Genomic DNA, 20,942 nt, shown 5'->3' on the forward strand with positions numbered 1-20,942 from the left:
GTACATATTATACCATATATCCTCAGGGTATAATCCCACTTCAGGTCTAATCCCACCTCCTACCTTATGTCTGATTTCACAAACAGGCATAGGTCCACCCCCAAATCTGGTCAAAAAGTGATGATTCTCCATGAAAATGACAAAAGTCTATGCTGGTCTTGAGTTAATTAAACACAGTCATTTAATGAGTGGTTAGTCCCTAATGAGTTAACTCATTGACATGGCTCAACGATTTGTTTAATTAAAGAAAGTGCCTTCAGAAAGTTGAATACCGTGAAATGAAATAAAGCTGCTCACCTTTTTATCATCTTTGCAATTGTGATCCAATAATTTCAATAATTTGGTTCAATTGTGATAGATTTCATTTGTAAAACATGCAGTATCACCGTCAAATCAATCAGTTATCATTGTGGACATCACCAATCTTAAGCTCTGTCTACACTATCAAACTTTATGTGACAAAAAAATGTGATGTGCCCATATATGGACATGATGTCATATCACATCACACTTTTTTGTCACATAATGTTTGATAGTGTACTGTATAGACAGAGCTTTATGACCAATCATGTCGTCATTAACATTATCAACCGTATAGTATACAGTTTATCAGCAACAAGATCGCCAATGCACCATCAATATGACAAATACAATGTTACCATCAACATTTATCGTCAATGCAGTATTATCACCAACATCACTCACACACTCTTTCATTCCAATTGTCTCTCTCCACCCAGGTGTATAAATGGGAACCCGGTATAGATCAAGACACAACTTTGCGCTGATTACTAGCTGCATTATGGGAGTATGTTTCCATACGTGTTTGATCCAAAAAAAATTACTGATGGTTAATAATGTTCAGCGCATTTCACAACATTAGGCGCTATATAAATCCAGGATATTATTATTATTCCAAAAATAAACAAATAAATGTTACAGACTGTATATTTATTCTCATATCTACAATAATCACTTTTTTATAATGTACATGTTCAATGCAAACCTCATGCATAGAGATTACTGCATCCATCTGCAACACTAAAGCTTGGTTCCCACTGGAACGCAAGCGCATTGACCAATCCAAGCGATGGTATTAATCGAACCGTTCCTTGTGATTGGTCAATGGCTTATGTCCTTGCATTGCATTCTAGTGGGAACCAAGCTTAATAACTAAACATAGGCTTATTATGTCAAATGGATCTTATCCACATAAAGAAATAATGTTGATGATGCGTCACATCACAGCCGTCGCTGGCACATCCTTTAGAACACAATCTTACCAATGATTTAGAATTACATTGTACTATATGTTTAACAATTTTTAAAAAGTAGTAAAAGTAAATGCCGATTCCTGAATGACTGTAAGTAACACAATACAAATACTGTTTACAGTAGATTATAATAGCCAATCACAGTACAGCATGTGATACAGGTTCCATGGCAAAGTATAAGGCTCTGTTTACACTATCAAACTAGTTTGACAAAATACTGAGTGTGATGTACCCAAATATGGTAGTGATATGCTTAAATATGGTAGTGATGGGTCAACCAGATCAGCTACAGTGATTAAGTTCACTTAGGTTGACCCTGGTCTCCCCAATTTCAGTTTTTTTGTTATGTATATACTGAAATAGACCGAATAAATAATGAAATCAAATATCACTACCATACCATATATGGGTACATCACATTTTTTTTGTACCATAAAATTTGATAGTGTAGACATACAGTAGATATTTCAGCATTACTTAGGCCCTATGACACATCATCTATAATATTCGATTACATTACTCTTTCCCTAATTAATTTCACAGAGCACCTTGTTTTAGTGGCTTTAAATTACTTGTTTCATTTATGCAAATTCACATTGGAATGAAGAATTAAGGAATTGTAACAAAATCGTTACTTTAGTTCATACAAAGAATTTAACTTTGTACGTGTACTGTTTTGTTTTTTGACATAATTGAAATGAAACTTGAAATTAAATCTAATAAACTCAACTTAAGCTCTGTCCACACTATCAAACTTTGAGTGACAAAAAAGTGTGATGTGCCCAAATATGGCAGTGGTATGACATCATCATGTCCATATATGGGCACATCGCACATTTTTTTGTCACATAAAGTTTGATAGTGTGGACAGAACTTCAGTTTATGTCAACCATTTCTCTCTTCATGATTGAGGCCTACAACATTTTTAACACCATTTTTATAACCAAGGCACGAAGCCTTCCGCTAAATGCTAAATAATAAATAAGACAGAAAATAGTAATACAACAACAACTATGCTTCTATTTTTAAAGGAACACAAAGCAATTTGTTGGAAGCTGTATAAGGCTTACTGTTATACAATATTCACATAAAAAAATATAATCTAATGTTATGTTCTCAGTTGCATATGTAACCCTGGTATACCAACCCAATTGCAATCTACTCTATAGACATTAAATGTCCCAACAAAATATAAACCATTTTACTAAATAAATAACTAAATTATTTAAAAACAGAATAAATAACTTCTATTTTAATTAATATCAGCTGTTTAGGTTCATTGTTCATTTTTTTTTCTTACTATATTAAAGTTGCACTTTTTAACATTTAGTAGTGGGGGGGGGGGGGGGGGCAGGATGCTGAGATACAGACATATCGGACCAAGTATAGTTTACTATTTAGTGTATTGTGGAATGGGTTTACACATATAAATTTACTATTACTGTATGAATAAATGCATAGCTAGCACTATAAATGATATTACTGATTGAGCCTAAAGCTTGGTTCCCACTAGATACGCAGCATAACAAAAATGCCCTTCCAATAATTGTGTTTTCCCCCGCCTGCGTGAAATCAAACCTGCGATGTTTGCAGCACTGTTGCGTCATCGGTTCCCACTTATGATTACACAATACAGCACTTTGCGTCAGTACGTTTTCCCCCTCCGACGAGAAGATACATAGCACTTTGCGTAGATATGTTGCTGCATTGCGTTCTAATGGGAACCACGCTTTAGGCTCAGTACATGTTTACTTTATTTTTAATTTTCTGCATACAATTAAAAACAAAGTAAAAACCAACTGAGCTCATGTCAATAATAGTCACAAAGGTCTGGCAAGTAGCATTCACTTATTACACGTATACGTTGGAAGATCTAAGGACATACTGTACGTCAAGGCATACTAAGAAGGTTTGGCACAAATACTCATCAACTAAATGACCGAAGCCACTAATTGGTCAATTCTACGGACGATTAATACCTAGGACGAATTCACCAACACCGATGTAGTACACGCCCTGAGCAATGCCGAATAATGGAGCTATTACGAGCATTCGACATGAAGCACCCTTGAAGAAAGCAGACACGCCCTCATTTCTGTATATTTTCATTGCACAATCCACGATACCGGTATAGCACTGTTCTCCCTTAGCTTGTTTTATTAACTGTAGTCTTGTCTTTATAACTGAAAGTATAAAAAACATAAGCAATATATTTAAACTGAAGCAGAAAAATATCAATAACATGAACTAATATCAATTTTATTAGTCAAAAGTATAGTAAATACATCTGGAAATATGAGCTGGTGACCCATATCTGAAAGAGCAGGGCCACGAGCTATCTTAAACCTACAGCTCCACAATATTTTTATTCAACACAAACTTTTACAATATTCACTAGTTATATGGCTTCACTTATACACCATGAATAAATAAATAATTCTGTAAAGATGTTCATGATAGAAAAAATATAAGTATAAAAAATCAAATGCATGCTCTACTTTGAAAAGGTCTAAGCTATTATATGACAGAGGAAGAGTTATTCAATTCCATCACGTACAGTTATATAGTTACTATTAAGTGTATACAATATCAAAGCAATGGGTTTATACAGCAAATGCTTGTTATTTGCAGTATATCAATTTAATTCTTAGATTTCAAATCTATAAAGTTTAGTATCAGAATATGTCGTGGAAGTAATTTCATTGCAATTCTCATGAGAAAATACGGCTTATTCCATCTACGTACTTCAGTACGCAATACTCTCCCTTAAGATTGATTGAATCTTTCTGCTGCATTTACGCATCGGTGAACATCATCTCATTTTATATGCTTATTATTAGTTTAATAAAATCAATCCAATGCATATTTATTTTTTAGCTCCTACGTACGTAATCAAAGTTTTCAAATCACATGTAATTCTAATAATCAAAGTATTGAAACGGTTCAAAATTCAAATATTTAAAAACAAATTACTACATTAAAAAAATAACTGATTTCTTTTGTAAAAACATAAATAAAATAGTTACTTACCATCTATAGGGTTGACTGATATGGAAGAACACGTTGCTGCTAGGCAACCAGATACAAATGAATGGCCAAACGTTGCTTTTCCTCCTTCATATGGTATCCCCTACAAAAACATTAAAAAATAATTTTTATGATATTTTTTTTTTACTTATTTAATCACACTCTTGTTTACAGCCAGCCAATTCTGGCTTATGAGTGAACAAATATATAATATAGCAATTAAAATAAACACAGATAAAAACATCAAAAAAATAACAAGTTTTAACAGTCTTATACAAGCAAAGGACTCAACATTTTTATATATTTAGTAGTAGTTTATATTAGCTGCTGCTTTTACAGATTTTTTCGAGAGCTTTTCCAGTCCTTGATTGACACCAAAGTAAAAATAATTTTATTTATGTAAATAAATATATTAAAATTTACTTGTTAGAGGGAATAATATTAATATATTTCTTTAAGTATTTGGCTTATGTATTCAAGTAACCACACCAGACACCAAATTTAGTTGAAATTGTTAAAATTTAAAATATAAATGCACAAAAGATCTCACCTTTTGATTGAGGTACGCAAACAGTGGAAAATAGATCATCGAAAATGGAATGTCTCGCATCAACGTGGCTCCAAGCCCCCGATATATTCCCAGAATTCCTTTAGCACGAAAGAGCTCCCTCGTAATCTCGATGGCTGTGGGTGTCCTCGACCCGGCAGCAGTCGCTGAGTAAGCCCTTGTGAGTAACGGACTGAGTTTGGAAGATAATTCTCCGGATGGACCTTGAGCTGACATGTTTCGAAGACTATTTAAGCTTGCTGAAAACAACAATTAATCAATTAATCATAGTGGTTTAAAAAGATTTAATTCTAATTTAAAATCTTTTTTTTTATGCATTTATGGAAATTAATTTTTAAGCTATAAAGTACAACAATAACAAAAAATGTTGGCCACAACAAGGGTATTTGATAAAAATTTAACTGTTAATTTTGTCTTTTTATAAGTGACATTTTTTCTATGGAAATTTATTAATCTACATTTTTCATGTTTTTGGGGGACAATACTGTACATCTTAAATTTTTAAAAATTACAACAAATATATAAAATATCTTACTACTTCTTCCAGCATCCTGAAGTTGAATTTTCAACATTTCCATAGGGGTGGTGATCACTACTTGGCACAGCCCAGCACCTCCCCCTGCTATCAGCTGTTTGTACATTGGAAGTTTTTCACTATTAAAAAAAGTTTTTAGTATGTATTGTAAGTAAGTTGCACAGATATATTTTATTTTTGACTTTTTAATTGACATTATTTAAATGGTTATTTAAAATTAAAATTAGGAAACAAAAAACTGAAATAAAAAAACCAGGTGCGAAGAAGGAAGAAAAAAGACCATAGAAACCTAGTAAAAAGGACTGTTGAAGGAACACTTAATATCTATAATAGCGAGCAACACGATAACGCTAATCAAATTTCTTGTTGAAAACAACACACTTAAATCAAATAAAACATATTTGTTCTTCATATAATAGAGTGATTTTATTGAATGTCAAAGCAATTGATTAAGCACGATATTAGCAAGTATCTGAAAGTGAGTGGGCAGTGGGGGTAGCGCCATTGGCTGTAATCGAAATCTCTGCAGACAGTATTTGCATTCAGGTATCATATGCTGTAAAAGAATATGAACAGATATTGATTGGTAAATATCTACATTCCATTCACAATGTAAAATGTAATTAACTTTGGATACAGTTTCAGATACGCCTGCCTAGAGCAGAATAGAACAGTCAACCAAATACTTCACAGAACGAAAACTGGGTTCAAATCCTAAACTCTGCAAATGCCTAGGATTCGGTACATTCATTCCATGATGTGCCTAAATATGATAGTGATATGCCCAAATGTGGTAGTGACATGACATCATCATGTCCATATATGGGCACATCAAATTTTTTGTCACATAAAGTTTGAGAGTGTAGACAGAGCTTAACAATTATTCATTATTATATACAGTACCTACTTTACTAGTGTTTATTTTTACATTAATATTCTTTGCGATTGCCACCAATAAGAATTTTGATTTTTAGAACGACTAGATAGTGTTTAAATTACATTGTTAATATTCTTCATGAGCACTATCATCAAGAATTAAAAAAACCCATTTTGACTCAAGCATAGGTATGACATGTCACAAATGTCAAAATAGTTGTCTTTTATATGAATAGCTGAATCTCCATCTAGAACTTAGACTATTTCACAAGAAACTTTATGTAAAAAAAAAATGTAATGTGCCCATATATGGACATGATGTCATATCACTACCGTATTTAAATATACCACTACCATATTTGGGCACATCACACTTTTTTTGTCAGGAACTAGTTTGATAGTGATAGTGTAGACAGACCTTAAGTATACATAAAAACTGATGTGTTTTCCAATTCACCTATAAGTACAAGTGTATAATCTATACAATTTGTTTTAAACAAATTACCATAAAAACCTACGCATACACTGATAGATTTCCAAAGAAACTATCCAGCATAGCGCATCATGCATTGTAGCATTAAACAAACTGGAGACAGATAGATAACAAGTGATTGCAACTAAGCCTCATGACACTACAGATATTTCATACAATTAATACTTAGATTTCAGATGACATTTAAAACCTAATAAGAATAGATAGTCTTCTTGGAACTTGTGAATAATGTGTATTTTCTTCTTTTTAATTTTTTGATTTGTATTATATTTTGTAAAATGTATCTTTGGCCTGAATAAATAATACAAAATGTATTAATGCACATACACTATAATGTACTGTTTTTCTACAAATGGTTTCATCTGCCCAACTGGAAATGTACACATATACATATTCTTTGTGCAATTATCTTTTAATAAGAGTAGTCAAAAGTTTAATCCAATAAAGTAAATAAGTCTTTTGGATCAATCACCTAGATCAGGTCAGAATCCAATCACATTAATAATATTAATTATATTTTAATAGGATAATAATAAATGAATTTATTGGGGTTGTGGCATACAGTGACCTCAAATAAGGTTTTTTTAATACAATTATTAACTTTACTAAAGCGATCAAGCAACCATTCCATAGTAATAATGTTCATAATTATGTATTAATGATTAATCATAAATTGAGACAGTATCATTAATAATAAACAAAGTTGAACATTACTATACAGTAATACTGTATTGCTTTCAACCAATAAAATACACATTTTATGATGCAATCTACTAACAAGTCTTTGTATATAGTAGCTGGTATACACTGTCTACTCTGTGTTACTGTACAGTAGCAAGTCTGTTTTTGAACCAGTGAATCATATAACAGTATCCTTGTTACAAGTTGAACATTACTATACAAAGTACAGTACTATATTACTATTCAACCAATAATATACACATATTGATGATGCAAGATACTACTAAATGGGGTCTTGTATACTACTGTAAACTGGTATACACTGTATACCAACTCTGGAATTGCCAGTCTGTGTTCCTTTTTGGACCAGTTCTTATTTGTTTTCTTATTACCATACTCACTGGTTCATTTTTTAAAGACTTGCATATTAGTATGTTAAGATCAGATTTAAAGGTTTCATAGATAGTAATTGAAAATTAATTACAATCTTGTTTGTTCTATTTCTGTTAGCTATTTATTTGATCTCATTTATTCATCTCTCCCACAAATGGATACACACTCTCGGCACATAATGAATTGTGGTTTTACTTTCCAATATTTACAATTTATTTCAATGTATTAGTGTACTAACTACCTACACAGAATGTACCCATATTTCTTGCACAATTACTAATACTAGTAGAGATAAGTTGTTTCCCTGAAGTGCTATTTAGATTTCAAGCAAATAGCAATGTAAAATCTAGTCTATATTTTGTGTAACATTTTCCTTCAAAACATTGACATACTGCAGTATTATGTTGGAAGGACATACAAAAAAAAACCCACAAAGTTAGTACTTTTGACTTCAAGACAAATTTGGAAACAAATTAAAATTTCGTTTTTTTTCCATATTACTGTATACAATTATGGTAAAAAATGTTCTCAATTCAAAGTTAGCTGTTGCTATCTGAATAGCAAATTTGAAAACAAATTAAAATTATCTTTCGTTTTTTTTCCATATTAAATTATTATTACTGTATACATTACAATTATGGTAAAAAAGTTTTCAATTCAAAGTTAGCTGTTGCTCTCTAAATATTATTATTTACATAAATGCATGAGTAACTTTAATACGCATCTTATTTATCTTTGACTTGAGTGGCCACTTTCAAAATGTCCTTGCCGCACTTTATATCTTTAAAACAGACTTTATCAAAGCGGCACACTTCACACAAGTAGGCACTTCTTGAAAGATGCTACTTGTCCAACAATTTCTGGTTTTTACAAAAGATTTGATCGTTTTACCGATTACAAAATGTTGTAACCAAATATAGGAATGCACAAATTTTCATCACAAGACCTAACATATTTTCACAGAAAGTGAAATTACCTATTTGGAAACTACAACAGTCTAAACTTGCCAATTACAGGATCAAACTTAATGTAACAAGAAAATGTGATGTGCCCATATATGGACATGATGATATCCCTACCATATTTAAGAATATCACTAACATTTATGGGCATATCATATTTTTTTGTCACATAAAGTTTGATAGTGTAGACAAAGCTTTAGGGGGTGGAGTAGAAAGAGTTGTGAGTTACAACTCTGACACTAGATTAGGATTGAACCCTGACATTAGATTAGGATTGAACCCTGACACTAGTTCAGGATTGAACCCTAGACATTAGGTTTGGAAGGCAAGCACATTAACCCTAACCCTAACCCTAACCAAGCTACTATCACATACTATCAGACTCACTTACCCATTTTTACTAAGTAACGCTCTAAAGATATCATTTCCAACGAGCTTGATGGCTTTCTCTGGCGATATCAACGTAACATTTACACCATAACCTAAAACACGAAAAGTAAACAGTTTAGTTTTGCTATAAATTAACTGACATGGAAATATGATTGATATTACGTTATTTATATGTAATTTTTAATAAAACTATTACAAAATAGAATAAACATACATTTTTTTCATTATAAATTCTGTTTTTGGTACAAATGATTATATATTTCAATGATATTCAAATCAAATCTATCTTTTTTTGTAAGGTATGATTAAATTAAAATAGGCACAAATATACAATTAAAATACAGTTTTTTTTCAAGTTTCATAGCTGTACTTATATACAGCGGTTACTCATTACATGATTACATGTACACATTCATTGCAATTGCTTTGAAAATTGTAAACGTATCGATCATTCAAAAGGGAAATAAGAGCACGCACATGTACGCTGCTCATATATCTTATGGAGACTGAATATCTGAAAGGCTTCCAGAATTTTAATCAATCTAATCTAATTTATAGCATTTGTAACATATTTCACATTTTTGATTGCTTACTTTTTTTTAAGAGAAAATTTGTTAAAATACCAACTGTACATGAATTTCAAAAGGGTACTTATATTAAAAATTAAATCAATAATTTTTGTTTTAAATTATTAATAATATGCTCTTTTTGACATTTTATTTAATTGTTAAAATACGAACTGAAAATTTGTGAAAAAGTGTATTTATATTAAAAATTAAATCAATGTTTTTTAAATTTTTTTATTAATAATAATGCTTTTTTTTAACATGGGGTTATTTATTGTAGATTTGGACAAATAATTTTTGCATATATAATTTAAAAAATGTTTGATGATTATAAATAAAAATGCTAAAATAATTGAATCAACTATGGTATATGCTTTATTCCTTGGGTTTATACTTTATTATTAATATTTTCAATTTATTTTCCAAATTAGCAATAGTTATAAATTATTAATATTATGTAATGCATTAAATAAATTAAATGCATTAAATATTAAAATATTAATTCAACAAATTCTTCTGCATTAAGAAGAAATGAGATCATGCTTTATCAAATAACACACCAAACATGGATATCATCCGTAAGACCCGCTGTTTCATCTCGTACGGAGCTTCCACTTGGTGAGCGTAGTGCCCTCATGGTTGGCGTGTTTCTTGCGGCAGAAGGTTGGGCGTATACTGAAACAGAATAAACCATGGCAAGACCATGCAACCACTGTACATCATTAGAGAACATACTGTCCCCTGTCGTATCTTATGTACAACAATGGAAAGCCTATATCAACCAGTTTTAAATGGTGCACCCAATAAAATACTACATCAAAAACAATCTCACATATTGCAGCATTGAACATTTAAAAAAATTAAATTTATGTAATATTTTAAAAGTTATGTTATATTAACATCACAGACACAGAATAAATTCTAAACCGCCCAGTGATATACTGAAGTTTAATTCATTAATTTGAAACGATAAAGATGAGGAAATCTGTGAGAACGAGAAAAAGTCACTTATATATAAAACATAAAAGAGGGTTAAATAATTGTTTTGCTTTCTATTTAGGCAAATACCCAAGGATAAACATAGGTGGCCCTTTCATTCTCAGCATGCGCTGTTTAGGTTCATCTCTATAAATAAGGTGAAATAATAAATGATAAGAAAAAGCGATTCACTATCCTTGGAAAGGTGGCAATCTTGTTCTTCACAAGATTTATTCTGGGGATTTATTGAAATATTAAAGCACCTACTGTAGAAATGTATAAATAGAATCTATGCCTCTACTTTGCAAATTTTGAATAAATTATAGTAAACTTTGAATAATAAATCAATTATTAATCATGATTAATTACAAATAATTTCATCACATTACATATGATATTGATTATGTAATAATCATTTATCTTGTGATAACGCATATAATAGTTACATGAAAATGTTTTTAATGTCAAAGGTTATTTAAATTCTTAATATTGCTATCTATTTTTTTAATGTATTATTATTTGCAGTATTCAACTTGTTCTTTACAAATTAATTCAATCTAATTTGACTGTACTTATTTTTTCATATTTATTTTTACTATTTAATTTTGTTTGTGATAATGCATAATAGTTACATGATAATGTTATTAAAAGTCAAAGATACTGTAATTTAAATTCTTAAAATTGTCTTTATTTAAATTACTATATTCATTTTTGTAATGTATTATTATTTTCAGTATTCAACTTGTTCTTTATAAATTAATTCAATTTGACTGTACTTATTTTCATATTTAGTTTTAATATTTAATTGTGTTTATTTAATAATATTGATATCTTATTTCTCACAAAATAATGTTTGATAATTAATTAATTAATTTAATTCAAGAGGTGCCAACTTCTTTGTTGGACATTGGCCCATGGTTTCCTTTTAAGATTTTTTAATAAATAAATAATTTTTTCAGAAGAAAATCCAGATTCTATCTTTAATGATATTCAGAAACAACTTCTTTGTTGGGACATTTGCCTATGGTTTTTTTATGCTGAATTTTTAATATATAATTTATTATTTTCAGAAGAAAAATAAAATCCAGATTCTATTTTTAGTAATATATTCAGCAAATTTAAAAATCAATAATTACGATTTACTTTCTTCCCCCGCTAAATCTGAAGAATAGACATGTAGTGTATTAGCTACCTACAGGGAAATGCTACTATAGATCAAAGGACTTGTGCATAAAGACATAAATAATTACTACACTATCCACACTTGACTAAAGGAATGCGTGTGTAAATAATATGCGTGTTGTGTGCAAGGAATATGTGTATGCGTCTGTACCAGCATAGAGATATATAGGGAATATATAATAATATAATATATATAATATTTAATATCTCTATGGTAACCAGGAATATTTTGTGTTATGTACTAAATTTACTTTTAAGTGCAATATAAAAATGTTAATATTTGATTTTTTTTTCCTTCTATAAAAAGAGTATAAAAGGCCAATTTACACAGATGAGTGGAATCGCATCCTGTAGCTTGTCCCACATAAAATATGCATCTATCATGAGCAGAAGCCGCCCGTTCGCTCCGCATGGTATGTAAATGGTCAAAAGGTTTAACATAGATTCTATAGTTGTATTACCGTTACCGCTCGTCTGTGTAAATTGGCCTTTAACATTTCATCAAGTTCACAGTGTGATTTTTACAAATTATAAATATGGGTGCAAAAAAACCCCACCAAATAAATGTACTAAGAAATTAATATACAACAATTCTATATTATAATATTCAAACTCACCTTTGTATAGACCACGGAATCCTTCTTGTCTCAACGTCTTAATGAAGCAATCATGCCTGTCGGGAACAAAAATAAGTTTTAAAAAACAATATCTTTAATAAGTGCAGTATAATTTAAACAATATCTTAAGATAGTATAGTATAACTTTTAAAATATCTTAAAATTGAACAGTATAATTTAAACAATATCTTAAGATGTGCAGTATAATTTAAATAATATCTTAAGATAGAACAGTATAATTTAAACAATATCTTAAAATAGAACAGTATAATTTAAACAATATCTTAAGATATTGCGGTATAATTTAAATAATATCTTAAGATAGTAACAGTATAATTTAAACAATATCTTTGATAGTGCAGTATAATTTAAATAATATTTTAAGATATTGCGGTATAATTTAAATAATATCTTAAGATATTGCGGTATAATTTTAAATTTTAATCAATTGATTGGCAAGATGTTTTATTCATAAAAATAATTGACTGACGAGAAGAAGCCATCAATAATTCATAGTACAGAAAATGTAATTGCTTATAATTCACAACTTTGCTGGAGGTGCAATAGGATACGTACTAGATAGTGATTAAGTTCGCTTTTTAGGAATCCTCTCTGCCTGGTTTTGTGTGTTGTTTTTTTCTTGCTCTTTGTCAATGTTTTGTAAATTGCATTTTTACAAGACACTAAATAAATGAAATGAGATTTTATAGCATGGAGATGCTACAATGAATTTGTGGAAATAGACCAAAATATGTACAGTACTTACAGACTGCTGTACATGCGAGTACCAGTACATCCAGTTTGCTGGTTCTGAAGACGTGTTTTGACTAAATCTATTGGAAAAATACAGGTTACTCCAACGATCCCAGCAACAGCACCGTTTATGCACTTGGCGCCAACTCTGTAAAACAATAAATACATGACTAACTTACTAATGACATTTTTAGTTAGTGAAAAGTTAAAATTAGTGGCATTTAACCAAACAGGTGAAAGTAAAGTAAAATTATGATAATTTCAAAATGAAAGAAATGTTATACTGTTCTTTTCTATTCTGGATTGAATGAATAATGCAAGATGACAAAATAAAAGGTATTGAAGTGACAGTAGAATCACTATGGGACATCCCTATTAAGAGGAAATGAACGAAGGAGGGAAATACAGTAGATTTTAACACTGTGGCAAACACATCATGGTTGTTTGTGGGGAAACTCCCACCTGAGGACATAGTTTATGGACTATACCATTTGTGGAGAGGGGTGTTCAATGAAAATGTGTACTCTTCGAGGAGAAAGGCTTTTGTTGGTTTATCCAGGTAAGGTAGGCACGAAATACTGTAGTTGATACATTTTTGTAGATGTTCCCTTCATAGCGGTTCTACAGTAGCTAACTCTACAAAATGCATGCAGGAAAATAGTACAATAACACAGTACAATTTTGTGTCAATACATTAATTATTTTTTTGAAACAAACTGAAGAATTAAAATTAGATAAAGTAAATTTTAAGAATTAAAAGTTTTAATTTTGTGATGTTAGACAAATTTAATAAAACAATCCTCTAATTTAATGGAATGCCGTATAATGTACTGTATTTATGCATAGATAATTATTTGCATAAATTATGCCTGCTAATGCTATTAATCACATGTCAAATTTGTTTCTGTTTTAATTGAGTAAATTTAAACAAAACTAATACACTTAATTACCAATGCAGATCACTATGCTGGTATATTACAGGCAGTTTATTAGTAGTACTGTACTTTATTTAAATACTATTATTAAGCTGTTACTAGTAATGTTAATAAATTATTTATGTTTTAAGCGATGTAATAAATAAAAGATCAAACAAATTATAATAATATAGATATCGCATAATTGCATAAAAACAATTTTATCTAAAACATTTAGTGGAGCTGAAGATTGGTGGTTAAAGTGCTTGCCTTCCAATCCCAAGGTCTGGGGTTCACCTGACCAGGACCTTGTGTAACTCACAACTCTTTCAACTCCACTCCCTAAGCCTCAAATGAGACTTAGTTTATATTTAAGCACACACAATAAATTATAAAATAGTTTATCCATCCTGTAATTGGCGAGTTTGTGCTCACTGTAGTGTTGGATGCTTATTTTATGAAAATTTACAAACACTAAACTGAAAATGTTTTATGAAAAAAAGCAAATTTTAAAATGAACACTAATTTAAATACAACAAGTGTTACATTCAATTGGAATAACACCAAATTGGATTACTGTACAACACCAAAATAACACTAACAAATAAAAACACCCAACAAAAACATTCATGATAAATTTGATAAAATTCAGAACACTGTATACTAGACATACTGAGATATTGGAATGCACAATAGTATCTTTTCTTTTGCTGCCTCTGAGGAGGACACTGGTTTAGCCTCTGAGGAGGACACTGGTTTAGCCTCTGAGGAGGACACTGGTTTAGCCTCTGAGGAGGACACTGGTTTAGCCTCTGAGGAGGACACTGGTTTAGCCTCTGAGGAGGACACTGGTTTAGCCTCTGAGGAGGACACTGGTTTAGCCTCTGAGGAGGACACTGGTTTAGCCTCTGAGGAGGACACTGGTTTAGCCTCTGAAGATGGACTGTTTTGACGTCTGGTGGCAGCGAGGGGAAAAATAAATACATTGCAATAAGTTTTTGTTTTATTAGTATTTTCATAATAAACTTAAGCTTGGTTCCCATAAATTGATAACGCCCGGTGCAAGTTGACCAATGCCAAGCGACAGTTTGAATAATCTATTGCTTGTGATTGGTCAAATCACTTACGATGCGATTTCGTCCTTGCGTTGCGTGTCTAGTTGGGAGCCAAGTACAACGATGAGAATCAATTTATGTTTTTTTTTTTATCAATTCTAGCAGAGGTTATTTCTTTCTTTAATGTTTTATTATTATTATATTAATAATTTAACTTAATCATTTCTCTTCCTCATAATAATTGTTATTATTCTACCAATACCATATAATTTGACAGGGGCCTTCAGTAATACCATTAAATTACGCCTCTTACATTAATCTGCACAATGCATAATGGGATCCATTTAGAATTTGATTGAAATCCAATATACAGTTAGTACATTATCCTTGGAAACTAAATTACCTAATGAATGTTTATTAAACATACTCTGAATGACTGACAGTATTTTTAATAAAAACACTAATGGTCTGACACTGACAGTACTGTAGTTTACTATTCGTTGTGTTCAAACATTACGTAATAAAATATTCCCCATACAGTTACTAGTGACCGACTGTACACCCCTTTAATATTGCCTACCAAAACTCTAGCGTTTACACACACTGGGATGTCAACCCTGGAGTTGTATACGGTATGTCACTCTGCCACTGAAATAATGGGTGTCCAGGGCCTAAAAGTAGTGAAATGATGTCCTATCTTTTTGACCTTCAGAGTTTGATATATGATATAAAAGGGACATAAGACTGGTACGATGAAAAAAATTCTAAGTAGTAAGAATCTAATATTAAATAACATACAGTACTTACCCAATATCTCCCATTCCTAGTGACGAAAAATGTTCTGGCAATACTTTTTTTGAAGGAACTTTTTTTGTTGTCCGTAAAAGTTAATAATGAATGTAGTTTATGTAAGTAGTGTCAAATCTGCAGTAATAATACTGTAACCAGTTAGGTTTTCTCTACCCGCACAAACAGTCAGTCAGGGTACCTGTAATAATAAACAAGTTATTCATAAAGTTATTTACATATATAATATATACAGGTAAATTACGGATATACTCTGTACGATAAATAATAAATATTTCATAATCAAAATTATAACAGATAATTAATACAATGTAACTGTAGATAATGAATGTATTTCCCTGTGTACGAATAATTAGATAAAGAATTACAAGACAAAATAAGGTAGCCCACCAGCATTATAGATTATAAATGATAAAAACAATCCGTCGGGTTGCAGAAAAATAAAAATAATCATTATTTTATTTTAAAAAGACATGGCTGATAAATTTTAAACCTGTTTAGCCCCGCCTAAATCCGTGCCTGGCCCACCATCCTGCCTTGTAGACAAAATTACTGTCCTCTAGAGGATGAAGTTATATTTAATAACTCAAAAGAGAGGAATCTTTTTCCAACATGCATCTTTGTTTGCAGTTTGATAAAGAAATTGCACTAAATAATTCAACTTGAAGTGAATTGTACATAATAGCTGTAGTGCTAGTGCAATGTTTGTTGATAACCATGTTCCCTCCTTCTATGAGTACATTCGGAAATCAATTTTTTGTTTCAAAACAAAAATTGAAAAAAGCTGTAATACTTTAATAACATGTGTTTTGTCTCGAATTCTAAAAGATTCAAAGTTGCACAGAAAATGGATTGAACTTCTGTATACATAATGTCATGTATACTTTTACATATGTTAACTTTTATCAGTATAGCCATTATAATGTTATTTCACTCCAGTTGAAAAGACGGTTTTCCGACGGCATTATTATGTGCGACATGTGGTATAGATTTTTTACTTACTTACTTACATTTATTAGAATATTGTTGTGTTATGATATGGACTTTGTTCTGAAATAAAAGTGAATTGAATTGAATATAAACCTTCATGTATTGTATCTTTACAACTGAATGATGGTACACAGTAAGCAGAGGATGAAATAAATTTCACATAGATATCTACACTATCAAACTTTATGTGACAAAAAAATGTGATATGCCCATATATGGACATGATGATGTCATATCACTACCATATTTGGGCACATCACACTTTCTTTGTCAAATAAAGTTTGATAGTGTAGACAGAGCTTTATACGAGACAATGAATCTTTATATTCTGGATAGTATTACAACTTTTACTGTAGGATGCAGAGAATGGATGTCATGACGAGTGAGAACAGCTGTCAGAGAAAATAATGCATACATCATTCATACAGTTGATGCATGCTGTTTCACCCAGGTATGCATAACACATGAACTTAAGCTCTGTCTACACTATCAACAAAAGTTTTGTGTGCCCAAATATGGTAGTGATATGCCCAAATATGGTAGTGATATGCCCAAGTATGGTAGTGATGACATCATCATGTCCATATACAGTACTGTATGGGCATATACTCAGTACTGTATGGGCACATCACATTTTGTTGTCACATAAAGTTTGATAGTGTAGACAGAGCTTAAGACCAAATATAATGCATTTAGTTTCGTCCTCATCAATTTTTAAAGCAGGTTCATGACTATATAAGCTTATTTTTTTTAATTAATAAATAACAATAAAATGGAAGGATTGCTCAATTTTTCATCAAAATTGCATAAATGCTATATTTGGAGTTTATAAACACAGTAGTATATATAATATATTTTTTTAAACACCAGAAATACAACCATCAAGATTTATACACAGTATTTATTTTTGGAAGAGCTACTTTAGTGTGTTAATTTGAACTCGAGAACTTACACAGAAGACAAGTCATAGTAAACATAACCAAATAAATTCTAAGTATAGAAATTAAAGTCAATATTGTAACAGATAATAGAGTGCCTATTCTAATTACGAGGATACTGACGTCAGCATACTTATGAGAGATAGTAAAGTATGATGATATCAGAATTCAATTCTATTTTTACTCCAATAAACATCCATTACGTTTGCCTCCTATACCAAGGATGTTACATAAACATTCACGAAGAAGGACATCTCCATCAAAATCAAGTCAATAATTTCTAAAATTTTGGGCACTTACTTCGATCCTTGTGATGCCTTTAATTAGAAATATGGTAGGCTCATTGTACAATGCATTAGCTAAGATAGATAATTGCATTGCACTGATTTTTAATAAGAAATGCATTACGATACTCATCGATGGTGCCTAAGTTAATGGACTGAAAGTCTGATAAATTCTATCATTAAAACGAAATCCCCTATTAGTTGTAAACCTATTAAGTATAATCTTCAGGTATTTAATCTTTCCCTGTAATTTCAAACAAACTTACATTTTCAAGAACTATATTTAAGTATTCTAGTGTTTATCAAGTCATTGCTCTGGTTAATGTTTAATGTTAAGGTCAATTTTAAATATTCATAATCTTTGCAAGAAAAGGAACCACTTTAAAAGCTTAGACCCCATTTACACTTACGATTTAGGCCGGCCCTGGGTCGGCCCTGGGTCGGCAATTGATAAGTGTAAATACTCCAAAAAGTTAGGCCGGCCCTGGGCCGGACGCAGATCTGGGCCACCTCTCCAGGTAGGTTCAGGAGCGGCTTTTACGTTTTGGGCCGGCTTACGCAGTGAACCGTGAACAACGTTTGACCTTTTTATGAGGTGGTTGTTATGACGATCCGACATTCTCGGTACATACCTTCTTTTTCGCGCGACAATTTGTTTTCTTCATCATTTATATTCCGTAGTTAAATTTATTTGTACCAATTTTTATAAGATGTCTGAAAATCGTGGTTCCAATTGGACATACGAGGAGGTACTTGGGTTGATATTTTGTAAAATGAACCTCCTCTTCATTATCCTCATCTGTGACTTCTTTCAATAAAGTATTCCTCCGCTTGTTTCGCATATACATAAAATACAGCCATATATATATAAAACAGTGGGGTTCATTTTGTTTTTTAACGGGACGGGACAAAAAACAACAACAGTATAAATATAAAATGGTCGGTTCGCGCGGAAAGTTGAATTGACGATCGAGCGAGAAAAATGTAAACAAACTGTACTTCGTATCCCAGCATGCAATGGTACTTCCGATAAAATTATTTACGACCAGTAATCTGCGTCGGTAGTGTAAACGCTCTGGGCCGGCCTAAAAAGTAAATATTTGCAACCGGCCCAGGACCGGCCCTGGACCCAAACGAAAGTGTAAATGGGGTCTTAGTTTTCCACTGATAAGGCAGGCCCCGTAGCCAGCATGAGGCAGATGAGGTGAGAAATTTTCAATTTTCACTACCCACCTCAATTCCCCAGCAGAGATCGTCATATTTTTAATTAATTATATTTAAAGAATCTTGCCTCGTCCGTTTTGAACCTCTCGCTACGGCCTTGCCTTGGGTTGTTAAATTAATATCTTTTTCCAGAAAAAAAGAGACTGTAGGCCACAAGAAAGTCAAGTTCTTAATTAAAGTAAACCTTCAGAAAGGAATAGGGGCTTGTAATGACACTGAAGCAGCGAGTGATAAACACAATTTCAAGCAAGTAAACCTGCTGTCAAAAATATTAACAAAACCCTGCTGTAGAATATAAAGTACCTGTAATAACAAAACTAAATAAAAATATAAAATAATTATAAATTAAAATATAAATTAATAAGTTTTTAATTTTGTTAGAAACATATTTAATACTTTACAATAATTTACTGGAAATTATCAAAAAATAAACAGAGATGAGGAAATCTGTAAGGGACGGAGAAAAAAAATCCAAAGTACATTGGTCGATTTACACTTACTTCCGTGTGTTGTACGTCCACAGGCAGCTGCAGCAGGCAAAAAGGACTCTCGACTCGGGGCTCGTCAGGAGAAAATTCGGAACCAGTGCAGTCAGTGTGGAATGTGTACGTCGAGTGTAGCGCATGCCGATTACCGGCGGCGGCGCAAGGGAATGCCTGTTTTTATTAATTAATTCATTACTAGGCCTAGACCTACAATATGCTTACATAACATTACTATAATAATTATTAATACATACCTTATAGGCCTATGCCGAGTGTAGTAGATAGAATGGGCTACAGCCTGTCAATGTTTTTGTTTCAATTTATGAATGAACAGATAAATAGCAGACAGTCTACGTAACCGCTTATTTACCGCTATTATTATGATCATGCTTTGTATGAATGGGACGGTTAGCAATGGCAACCATTACCTCTCATGTGTATGGTCAATCACTATTATAGATTCTTCTACTTTTTGAAAGGGGAAAATAGTTTAATTCTGTTATGTATGACGTTACAATTTATAATGCTCACACCTTTTACATAGTCTATCAATCTGCGGTGAGTATGACGTCGTTCTACATATACATTTTATTTTCATGGGGAGTTCATTACTTCTCTCCCTTTTTTTACCTTATAATTATAATAAGCCAATGATATTATACTTTGTGCGGTACTTAATTTGTACACACCCCTTTTTCTTTTTTATACCTCGAGTCTATTTCATTTTGCGGCGGATGTGTCACATACTACTCTGTAATTATTTGGGTGCGATGTTTTTCACACGTAAAAAAACACGAACAAAAATGTATTGGTTGTAGTGTATAACGTGGTTTTATGGGCCTATTTTTGGTTCTAAGTGAAGAAGGGGAAAATCCGTTTTTCAGAAATTAATAATGTTTGGTTTCTAATGTTTTTATTTGAGTGAGTCTGACCAAGGCAACTAAGAACAG

The 20,942-nt window shown here is 31.5% G+C and overlaps 2 protein-coding genes across 2 annotated transcripts in view; both read right to left on the reverse strand.

The window, feature by feature from the left end:
• Window positions 1–20,942, reverse strand: part of LOC144850160 (V-type proton ATPase subunit E-like) — a 79,580-nt gene that overhangs the window by 11,444 nt on the left and 47,194 nt on the right. The window lies entirely within an intron of this gene.
• On the reverse strand, window positions 956–20,386 carry LOC144850005 (mitochondrial glutamate carrier 1-like). Its single transcript, XM_078707166.1, has 9 exons — window positions 20,247–20,386; window positions 16,072–16,252; window positions 13,309–13,443; window positions 12,543–12,598; window positions 9,201–9,291; window positions 5,405–5,523; window positions 4,852–5,108; window positions 4,305–4,404; window positions 956–3,457 (listed from the first exon to the last, which is right to left on the reverse strand). Exons 2-9 carry the CDS (start codon window positions 16,083–16,085, stop codon window positions 3,237–3,239), a joined length of 993 nt encoding a protein of 330 aa, XP_078563292.1. The 5' UTR covers window positions 16,086–16,252; window positions 20,247–20,386; the 3' UTR covers window positions 956–3,236.

Source organism: Antedon bifida, chromosome 1 (genome assembly GCF_963402885.1).
Source record: "Antedon bifida chromosome 1, ecAntBifi1.1, whole genome shotgun sequence".
Lineage (NCBI taxonomy): Eukaryota > Metazoa > Echinodermata > Crinoidea > Comatulida > Antedonidae > Antedon > Antedon bifida.